The following is an 11,408-nucleotide window of genomic DNA, read 5'->3' as shown; positions in this document are numbered from 1 at the left end:
TAACAAGCTTTCAAATCTTAACAGGAAATCTACCAGTGCGCGCCACTATATCTATGGCAGAGTGAAACATGACAGAAGTCCTCAATAACACTACCAATACATGATATGTAAACGCTCTTCTGTCAAAACATTATAAATCAATAGGAAAATAGACTTTTCACATTGCTTAGGATCTCACATTTACTAAAAACACATTCACTTTTGACAACAGTCTTTTTGAGAAGTATTCTGAGCCTTTTTTCTAACTGCCAACTCACCATCAAAGTTCTGTTAACCGTGTGCCTGTTAGCCCATCTTGTGTTGAAGAGGTGAGTGCCCGACTTGAGCCATGCACAGCTGGTTAGACCTGCTCCAAGACTTGGAAAGACCCATATGTGTTTCCTCAACCCACCTTCTGTCCCCTCCTCCTCCCTCCTCTTGCTCCTCCCTTCTCCTCCCTCCCCTTTCCCTCCCCTCTCCTGCACCACACAAGACCTTTCCCTCTGCTGGAGGAAAGAGAACATTACATTACATGTTTGGATTATTCTGGTTGTAGAGATAAATTAGTTTGTACTTTTGTTACATTTGCAAAAACAATCCAGACACATTTTATAGTAAAAAAAAAAAAAAACTCTCAGTAAAAAAATAACGACAATATATCAACTTGCAATATATGTAATTAATACATCTATCCAGTTCAACTAAACCAACAGGCCACATGCACACCTCACTCTGGAATGCCATTGAGCAGGTTGAGGTATGTAACTGTGTGAAGGGGAATGAAAGCAGCAAGAAAGAAATGTGTGTTTGCGTACTCTCCATATAACCTATACGGTAAGACAGATTTTTATTGTTATATGAGAAAAGGTTTGGATGCTATAGGAGGCCTTATTTGTGCTATCATACATTTCTTAGACAGGTCATTTGAAACACTTAGTCCTGCTTACTGATTCTTGGATCATAACCCTCTGAGTAAAGCGTGTGCTGTTTGACTCTCTACAGCGATACTTAGCAGTCTTCCTGGGGTTGAGAAAGCCCAACATGGCCTTTCAGTTGGGACCGACAACAACGACACTCCACTGAATGTGTCACAAAGGTGTGAGCTGAGGTGCTTGCAGCAGTGGGGTGTACTGGGTGTGGGAGGAGATCAAGCACACAGAAATGTATGCCAACCACACAACTCCCCACATTTCACCCCCAAACCCCAAACCTGAATTTCCTGGTTACTATGCACTCATCACCTTTATCCTACTCACACTGATTGGATGTGTAGTGGCACTGGTAAGATTTTGTATATTTAATTCCACATGACTGCAATATGGGTTTATCTTTTACGTTTATATTGTTTTGCTTCTCTTCAGGTTGTTTATTTGAGAAGGAGGTCACGGTAAGTTGTTTTCTGTGGTTTACGCTTTCAGAACAATTTGGCATCTTTTGTGCGCTGTCACAATTAGGTTTCTTTTGTATGCTTTGCTTTAGATTCGATGAGCTGCGGCATCGGCTGATTCCCCTGTACAGCTACGACCCCACAGAGGAGCGAGACGAGTGGGAGGACAGTGGCAGGGAGGAGGAGGAGCTTACTGTGAGCAAACCACTGACACTACAAACCGTAAACAATGCACCTCAATTTTCTATCATACGTGGGTCGTCGTGACCATCTCAATTTATCAAGCATTTGTTTTTTCTTTACAGGGACCTTTGTATAAGGAGAGAAAGCTCTCCTTTTCATCGACCTATGGGTCATGAACAGAAAACCAAGAAGTACAAAATAATGTGGCCGCTTAAAGCACGATTTCTGCCATCGTACTGCAGATACTTTACAAATCGAGACTAACATCTGGGAGACATTTTACAGCTACAGCACCACATCAAATAATTACATTGAAATGTCTTCCCTCATGACCCGTCTTTTGCAGAGCAGTAGATGGCGCTGTGATCTTTCCCTCAGTTGAGATTTTCTTTTAAAGACCGTTCAAAGTGTTTTGAAGGATGAAGCATGATGTTATTTTTGAGCAATAAACTGAGGATTAAATCCAAACCAAAAGCTTGTCTGTGTGTGTGAATTTCTAAAATGATTTATGGATTAATTTGAAAGATGTAATGGTAAAATATATCCTGTCATAGTCTCAAGATTGGAAGGTCCAAATACTCCCAGTGAAAGCACAGAACTAGGTTTCCAGTCAATTATTTTGAAATACTGCTGCTTTCTTCTCAAGGCCGGATACAGAACAAGGGTGAATAGATAAGTCTGCACCTGCTGATAAATTTAATTAATAGTTGGAACAAGAACATAAGACTTGGTTGTGTGACTCATATACTGGCTTTTTTCAAGTGTGTGGCTCATTTCCATTGGTGGTCTTAACTTCATCTGACGGACAGGGAAGGAACCTTTAAATATCAAAGAACGGACACAAGTCCGTGTGAGTCTTTTCCACTGTGATACGTGTCTGTGTAAACTGCTCTCCGCTTGCAAGCAATAAAGAATCACTCTTTACAACTTGTGTTTCAATTAGAAAGCTCAAATTACAATTCTCAACTCTTCTGCCTCTGCCCCAGTGACTCCAGAGATAATTTTTCCACCACAAAGAGCTTTAAATACACACCTGTTCCTGCTTGCTAATCAGAGGGTTTGCTGGCGTTTGGAGGTTCCTGAGGTCGACACATCGTCACACGTTCTGAAGGATTTCACACACAAAAAGATGGGATCACAAAGAGACAACAGGTGAAACCTATGGGAAACCCATAAAATCTCTAATTGATGTAATGGCAATTTTATATATTTAGTTGTATTTCACATCAGCTGCTTAATGGCTTACCTGTTAAGCAAGATGTTCCAATACAGCCTGCATCCTGGTCACTCCCTATATGCCAGATGATTTTTCCTCTTGAGTGCTCCCTTGTAGTGACTTCTTGTGAATCTATAACTGGGCCTCTTCTTGCAAGAATACATTATTTCATAGATGAGTTCTGGTTTTATGATGTATGATATGAAAAGTATGCTTGCAGTCTGCATCCTTCCTATTTAACACTGTGGGTGGATTTACATTAGTCTGGACGTCCATCTGCTGGGACCACGCAGGCTCCTGACCTCCATCCTGTTTGCCACGGCCCTGGTCCTCCCCGCTCTGAGCCTGGACAGCCTGCTGTGTTATTTCTGTCCCCTGCAGCACAAAGCCAAGTCCTGCCCCAGCATCACCAGCGAGTGTCTGCCTGGTCAGCGCTGCTCCGTCTCCCGAGGTCACTACGGCTCCGTCCACATTCTGTCTGCTCAGGGCTGCTTGGACACTAAACTCTGTGGCTCCCATGAAACCATCGCTTATATGGGGGTCAAGTTCAATGTCAGCCACACCTGCTGCTGCAAAGACAAATGTAACAACCGGCCAAAGTCTGACGTCAACCCGAAGATGCTAATGGTCAACAAAGTAGATGATACTAACACCACTAATGTTCTTGGAGAGGAGCTTTGGGATTCTTGTACAAACTACACATCAGGGAGCGCCACATGACCTGCCACTGCATCATCAGGGTGCTCGTAGCAGGCTGGGCAGAGGCCTGTTAGCCAAAGGCACTTACCCGAGTCTCTGAAAGTTCACTGACATTTAGTCAAATGTTTGTGATTTATAAATGCATGTGTAAATGAGAAAAGAATACATCATGGTGCGTGTTTTTGTTTGATTACATTTTTGCTCCAGAGAGAAAGGTGGACTTGTCAGCCATCCTCCTGGAATAGTAGAGGACACAATTACATTATTCCTGTGGTTACTGATGAATACTTCAGAATAAAAGCACCATGATTAAGCCTCCCACATGGTGTAGTTCCTTTGTGTTAATTTCACAAGCAGGTGTGCTGGGAGGTGTGGCCTGTGCAGGGACATCCGAGTCAGTGGCGAGAGCAGAGATCATCAGGAGAAGCTCTGAAAGGTTTTACCTGTTTTGATTGGACTTAAAATCTGTAAAATGGGCAGGTGAGTCTTCATAATAGTTTTAAAGTTGCACACTAAAGTTGTGTCTGCCATCTCTTTTTTGCTTTACTGCCTTGAGTGTTTTGAATGTGCCAATCAGTGAAGATGACTGACACCTGTGCAGAAGAATCAAGATTCAAACAAGTTAACTTGCTAACTTTCTTTTGGCTTTAGTCATTGCCTGGAAACAAGAGACTGGAGGATGTGATTTTAAATGTCACATTTTAAATATATTAGCCACATTGAGTTCTACACCCTATAAAATCTGTTATATTACATCTGTTGTCTGTGACTCTGGAGGAGCTTTGTCATGTGACGTGACTTGATCATGGCTTTGAGGCCACAAAAGTTTAACAGAAAATGCACAAACTGGGTAAGTGGAATATGAATTAATTACTCCGTATTACTGGGCCTCTTCTTGGAAGAATGAATATATTTCCTAGACCAGTTCTGTTTTAAGGTATTAATTTCAGCTTCAGACTTAACAGCGGGTAAGAAATTTGCCACCACAATTACGAAACTGCTGTTTGCTTTAATTTGAGTGAATGAATAAATAATTGTATTGCCACAATATTGGGTCATTAGGTCAGTGGAATACTAAATGTCTCTTCTACTCGCAGGCCGAACATGTTGCAGCTCCTGCACTTTGCCGCGCTGTGGTTCTACCTCCTCCTCTCCTCGGTGCTGTGTGACAACCTGTTCTGCTACTACAGCCCCGTCCTGGAGGAGGAGACATTTGAGCTCATTGTGACTGAGTGCCCTCCCGATGAGCTGTGCTTCAAGGCCGACGGTCGCTATGGCAACCACAGTGCACTGTCGGCCAGGGGCTGCATGGCGCAGAGGGACTGCAGCCGGAAGCACAGCTTAACCCTCGAAGGAACGGTCTACTCCATGAGCTACAGCTGCTGTGAGACGCCATACTGCAACTCCTGCCCGGGCGCCACAGCACAATCCCTCTACATCACTGTCACACTCATGACTGTAGCTGTGATGACTGGCAGCTGGTGACCAAAAACACCTCATGCGCTTGGTTTCTTTAGGGGTTCATGTCGATGTATCTCTGCAGCCTCAGCATCGAGTAATGCAAAGAGCATGAAACGCTTTGTGGTGAATGCCCAGTCTGAAGACACTGAGGCGTGCACCATCCAGATGTTTCAGCACATTCTTTTACATTATCTTAAGTGACATCTGTTTTTATAATGTTTTAATGTCTTTAAATAAAGATTTTATTTATATTTTCAGGGACTTTTCTTCCTTTCTTTCTTAAACACACCAGACATGCTGGCGAAATATTTTTCTTATCGTCAACAAATACGTTTCCATATCTGACCACTGATTTGGTCCATCAGCGGTGCTGCTGACCTGGACCCGACCATTACATTAGGCAATGCTGTCTGGAGTGTGTTTTAAGGTAGAAAAAACCCACAATCACAATGAGAAAAGTATCAATAAATGGCCGGTTTATCGTTGAGTGAAAGAGAGCAGCTCAAACAATGTACAGTATGAGGTTTGGACAGTTCTTTATTTCCCTTTTATAAGGCTGCTGGGTGTCCCCATAGTGGATATACATATATATACAGGAGATTGCTATACTGGAGTCACACTGAGGGCAGAGGGTCCATATTACACAGACTTCAAAAAACAACACTAATAGAGCCTCACCTCCAGGTATCAGAAATCAGCAGAGGGAGGTGGGGAGGGGCAGCACATGAGAAGAGGAAGAGGAAGAAGAGGGGAGATGATGCAGTCCGAGAGCCTGACTCGACTGCCTAATAACTTAACACTAGAAAATAACATACAGATTTCACGCACAGTGCATCTTAAATAGGTTACGTGAAGAACCATTTACCATAAATATCTGTATTTTCGGGAACCAACATATATAAAAAATGATTTAAAAAAACAAATCAATGTTCAGTCTTTAATTTTTTCGTATTTTTCTCCTTTTCCCGTCGTGCAAATCGTTCTTCGTTCCTTTTTCCTGTGGAGGCCGGGCTTTTTTTCCCACCCTGCCCAAATTCGTTCCAGATAAACGAGGAAAAGGAAACAGAACCCCTCTTCCCTCCCCCCCTTAAAAGCATATGAATTAGTAGAAAACGAACGAACAAATGAACAGAACACCACAGTCAACTCATCACAAAAAGAACCCACAGACACACAGAACAGCAAGAACACAGTACTCTTATTTTTTTTACACTTTTTTCGCTTTATCGCCGTTTTTCCTCTTAATGGTCGGTATCCTTTACGCCTCTTGGCGTACTGGTTGGCGGCAGTGGAGTGGTCCTCCCCCCGACGGCTCAGTGGAACTGGGAGGCAACTCTCCAATCGGCTGGTCAGTTCAGCAGTGATATTTTATCTCAATTTCACAGTGTGGTAGGAGAAGGGAGATGAGGGGAGGGAAGAGGTGTGACGGGGAGGTAAGCCAGAGGGAGGGTTATCGGAGAAACCACAGCAACAATTATAAAACAACTAGAAACCCCGACCGTCCATGAAGAAAAGTAAACAAAATGGCCGCTTAACTCTTTTCTTCTGAGTTTCATTCCCGCCGACCCGTGTGGTTGGGAAGGCCTTGATTGGTTGGCGTAAGCTGATTGGATGGCCTGTGTTTGTGGCAGAGGTTAGGGAGAGATGGGTGAGGGAAGTCTAAGGCTGACTGGAGACCGCTGGTGGATGGGACTCAACAGGGCGATATGTCATCAGGAGCAAAAAGGATGGGCATGGCGGATCAATGCATGATTGGCAGGTCAGAGGGCGAATCCCTTCTCGGATGGGTTCAGGCACGCTGTTGCAGTGCCCGCCTCTTGCGGCTGTAATAGTGACGCGTGCCGGTCTGTCTGGCAAAGTTCATCATGTAGTTTTGTTTACGGGTGCTGCAGGGATACAAACACAGTGAAAGAGGAGGGAAAGAGGAGGAGTGTGAACATTAGTGACCGAGTAAAGGGCACTACAGATCCATGCATCCCCATGCACACGCTCTCATCCATGCACGCAAACACACAAATGGTTGAATGCAGCTTTTTGTACTCAATCACATCCATTTTCATGCTGGCATTATTTTTAATCATTTTCAGTCATAACCTCAAACACTCAACACCTGTATGGGTCTCATGGCTCGGAGAATGGGTGCCTCTACTCTACACAACTGGATTCTGATTACGTTCTGCACAAATGAGATGCAGCTAGATGGTGAACATGGCAGTAGAACTACATGTGTCTAAGACCAAATGCCACAGGACAAGACATGGGACACAGAATCTACAAACATACTACCACAGACGCTACGGGGCAGACGCTGAATCTGAGTGTTTGAGGTCAGAGTTAACAGCCATCACTGGGAGAAAAGAAAAATAAGTAAACCAAGACCATACAAGTGCAGGGTTATGAGCAGAGAAGGGGTGGTTTTGAAACTAAGAGACACAGAGAAAAGCTGCGGAAGATTGCTCTTGCTTAGCCTGTTCATTGCCTCTTCCATCCAGCAGGGCGTTGCCAGTGAGCCAGGAGTGCAGCCAGGGGCCTCTGCGAAGCGGGGGGGGGGGGGGTGACCAGGAGGGGTGGGGGAGGTTGTGTGTGTGTGTGTGTGTGTGTGTGTGTGTGTGTGTGTGTGTGTGTGTGTGTGTGTGTGTGTGTGCGTGTGTGATGGTTGATGCTGTGGAGGTGGAAGTGTGTGAAGGCGGATGGGAGGGATGGCTGGTAAAGTTTGAGAGTGTGTGTGTGTTTGCACATTTGTTTTTCTGGTTTTTGGTCAGAAATCAGAGGGCAGTGAGGAGGAAGCTCCTGGCTCAGAGTCATGTTGTTGCTGTCCACAGACAGACAGACAGCCATGAGTGAAAGAGGGATGGAGAGCTGTGGTAACGATGCGTAAAGCCATGCAAGGAGCTGGATGGAGGAGGTAAGTCAGATGAAACTCTACCGCCAAATGGGCCTACATTTGAAATTAATGATGTGAGATGCCCTGCATTGTGACTGATGCTGGTAAATAAATTAAAAAACTTTGGGCTTGAGTGTGATAAATGCTGGACCCCCCAAAAACCTTTTAAAGTAGGATAATTTTTGGAACTGTTTAACTGCAGCTACAGGTCAAAAACACTCCAACGGCTTGAAACAAAACAAACAGATACAGGTATAGTGATGGATTACATCACACATATACACACAAACACTGTACCATTGACATTTATGTAAACGGCACATTCAAAATCAACGCGTTTATCAGGAATTTGTTTTCATCTGGTAATCTTTTAGAGGATGCAATGCCATTTCAAAATGTAAAATAACAAAAATGCCATCACTCAAGATGTTATTGCTCTGTTTATGCCTCTATTCATGTGCTGTTGTGAGTACTGTTTTGTGCTGGAGTGCGGGACCTTTACATAATGATCGTCCTTGTCCAATGAGTCCACACAATGCTTATTAAGCCTTTCGCCGCCAGGGAAAGCTCTCTGTATTTCGCACTAAACTGGAATTGTGGTGTCTGGCGAATGAGATGACTTTCCCATGCTGGTGCACTGAAAGTGATCATTTTACATCAACCATTCAGAGCTTAAGGGAGCTGAATGTACAAGCAAACAAGCTGTTCCAATGTATAACCACTTCATAAGACATATATTTATCTCATATTTATTTGTTTAATCTTTGTCACAACCTGTAGTCCCTCTGGCGTGTTTTTGATTGTAGTCCCAGGTTGTATACACAAGCTGTTGTTGTGTAATTGTCTCAATAAAAGAATCAGAGCAGCAGCAAAGAGTATGGCGGAAAATCATTTTTCGAGTTTTTTGAGTGAATGCTCCAGATTAAAAATAAGCTCTTCATTCACAGGAAAGATTTAAGTAAAAGAAGAAAGCGATGGACGCCGAGGGAAAACGCTCCTGGGGGGCGGACAAAATGCAGTAATTGTGTAATCACTATCACTGCCAAAAGGGGAAGACAACATTTTTTCACTCCACCTTTTAGATCTATACGTTGGATAATTTTGTCAGCGTGCCTCCACCTGAAAACTGTGAGCAGCTGGCCTGCTTGTTGACCTGCCTGGGGCTTGAGTTAAGTGCGAGGGCATGAAGATGACTGTGGTGATGATGAGGAGGGCCAGGGTGTGTCAGTGAAAGTGAGGAAGGGTGTGCACAGTGTAACAGGGAGAAGAAGGGGTTGGAAGGAGGGTGAGGGAGGGGGGGCTGCATTCAGGAAGAGGCGGAGAACTTACCTCACACTACAGCCATGCCAGAGGGAGCAGAATACAGAAGAGAGCAGAGGTTAGAGCGCGAGAGGGGAGAAGCAGGAGGAGAGGACTGCTGTCGCGCAGAAAGGTCTGGGGGGGTAGGAGCCCCGGCCTGGGGAGGCAGGGGCCCAAAGCGGGGAGAGAGGAGAGAGAGAAGAGGCATAAAGATAGTCAGAGGTTCAAGGAAGAAGAAATAGTGGGTGGGAAAGACAGAGAGAATGAGGAAGACAGAATTTATAAAGAAGAATGCCGAGCAGAAGAGTAGTTGGTGGGAATTGAGTGAGGAGACAGCAGAGAGATGTGACAAAGTTGAATGGAAAAGTGAGAGACAAACAGGTAGAAGAGAAGACAGACAGCAAGATATACAGCAGCAATCCATCCGTTGTATGCCAGAATGGGAAGAGGAAAGGAGAACAAGGGAAATGGCAAGTTTTGAGGAAGGAAAGGAGGAGGAGGATGATGATGATGAAGGAAGGTAGGATACGAGGCGGCACAAGCAGAGGAGTGAGCATGACCACATGATCAAACACATCGGTGACATTAAGCAGCGGGGAGGAAAGGCGTGTGGAGCAAAAGATAAGATTGAGCAGGAGCAGGAGCGAGAGGAAGAATGTGTGAAGGAGTGGAGGTGTGGTGAGCAGAGAGAAATAAACAACAGAGCAAAGTGTGAGGATCACGGTCACTCTTTTCAGCAGACACTGTTGAAAACCGTGCGAGGGAGGGAGTGGGACAGGTCACAACCACGTAGACCGGGTTACAGCTCAGGTTAGGCATAAATGTGTGCGTTTGAGTGTGTGTTGCGCAACTTTGTATCAGCTGTGATATATTATGGTACCGTACGTGGTTGTTGTGCGCAGCATTTGAAATGCATTGGGTACCCATCTGAATGAACAATCAGCATCCACTTCAGAGGGAACATTGCTCTGATACCCACAGCAACATGCAGAGAATGGAAATTGCTTTATGAAACTGCCATGTTAAGAATAGCCGGGTAGACCATGTTCATGATATCTTCAGTGCCCTGCAGAATCTCCAGCTTTGCCACTTTGATTTCTTCCACATAGTGAAAATGTGTAATGATCTTGGTTTGACTCAAATGCAATATAAATGTAAAAAGGGAAAGAAACAAAGAGAGAAACAATCAGTGAATCAGTGGAGGGTGTTTGAAACTTCCATTAAATTTAAGATTAAGGAGGACAATTTTTTTTATTCCCAGTCGAATGAAATGCAGCAGCATTGTTGCACATGAAATGAATGTGAAAATGGAAACAAGACCAGTCAGACTATGGGCTCGTCTGACAACGCTGACCTCACAGTCGAACAAAGACACTGTCATAGATGTGAAGCCACCTCCAGTTTCTGTGATTATATCGTACGATCTTGGTTCAGCGCTTGCAGCGGTGACCAAGGGGCAGGTGGGCTAGCTGTACATTTTAATGAGTGAATACTGTAAATTATGAATGAATATGTGAATGGATGCTTCATATCTAGTGCTTCAGTACGACAACAAATGGCAACATTTCAAAGAATGGTTTAAAAAATTTAATTATTTAATTTAATTTAACCATAACTAAGACCTTTTAAAGTTTTACGTATGTTATACTTTGGACATTTTAGACATTTCAATGAAAAAATGCATACATTCTTGACAAGTTGTTTGTATGGGAGATGCATGGGTTCTACAAGACACTGAAAATATGATGATCTGACAGAGGGAGTTGATTTGTCGTACGCAGAACAGCCATCCACAAACAGAACAAAGCACATTGCAGTCATTTTTCTACTCTGCTTGCCTGACACCAGAGTCGTGATGAGATCTTTTAAATGGTGAGAGATTGGTTGTAGGTGGTGAGCAGCACACATGTAGTGTTACAGTACATGTATGTGTATGCTGTATTCCTGTGTTTGAGAGGCGCAGTCAGAGGTAGAGACGGGGGCAGATCAAGGCTCTTTTGGGGGCCAGTCTGGGGTGCCTTGGGCAGGCTGGGAATTGGATACTCACAGAACTACTTCCACATGGTCCAACGCCCACTGGTCATGTCCCGCACCGGCGTGGCGTGGCTGCCACCATCGCAGCATCACCCCTTTAACTCTCGCCTCTCTGGAGAGATTATGGGAAACATTGTGGAGTCAGTAACAGTAACAGTCAATGATTACAGCCGCTTCAAACCAGCCGAGTGAAGTTTACCACACTGGTTTAAACATTACCACTTTTTAATAAGACTCCCTTCATAAAGCATTTGAAATATGTAACT

At 44.1% G+C, this 11,408-nt stretch overlaps 2 protein-coding genes across 2 annotated transcripts in view; one reads left to right on the top strand and one right to left on the bottom strand.

The window, feature by feature from the left end:
* Positions 1–716: 716 nt before the first annotated feature.
* Positions 717–1,999, top strand: LOC306742019 (small integral membrane protein 29-like). The gene is made up of 5 exons (XM_079224360.1): positions 717–813; positions 982–1,260; positions 1,341–1,366; positions 1,459–1,561; positions 1,672–1,999. Exons 2-5 carry the CDS (start codon positions 1,141–1,143, stop codon positions 1,723–1,725), a joined length of 303 nt encoding a protein of 100 aa, XP_079080486.1. The 5' UTR covers positions 717–813; positions 982–1,140; the 3' UTR covers positions 1,726–1,999.
* Positions 2,000–6,714: 4,715 nt separating this feature from the next.
* The window catches only part of reln (reelin), a gene marked incomplete at both ends in the record, with an annotated part of 87,679 nt that continues 82,985 nt past the window's right edge, over positions 6,715–11,408 (bottom strand). The window contains 2 exons of the mRNA XM_079223044.1: positions 6,715–6,811; positions 11,156–11,254. Of these exons, the coding sequence (XP_079079170.1) occupies positions 6,715–6,811; positions 11,156–11,254 (196 nt within the window). The remainder of the gene's footprint in view (positions 6,812–11,155; positions 11,255–11,408) is intronic.

This window comes from Taurulus bubalis, assembly GCF_910589615.1.
Source record: "Taurulus bubalis genome assembly, chromosome: 9".
NCBI lineage: Eukaryota > Metazoa > Chordata > Actinopteri > Perciformes > Cottidae > Taurulus > Taurulus bubalis.
Note: the sequence above shows the minus strand (reverse complement) of the source record. Positions and strands in the feature narration are given on the sequence as shown.

Coding starts and splice junctions, on each gene's coding strand:
- LOC306742019 (XM_079224360.1), top strand. CDS start 1,141: ATGTATGCCAACCACACAACTCCCCACATTTCACCCCCAAACCCCAAA. Junction 1,261..1,340: donor TTGGATGTGTAGTGGCACTG/GTAAGATTTTGT, acceptor GCTTCTCTTCAG/GTTGTTTATTTGAGAAGGAG. Junction 1,367..1,458: donor TATTTGAGAAGGAGGTCACG/GTAAGTTGTTTT, acceptor GCTTTGCTTTAG/ATTCGATGAGCTGCGGCATC.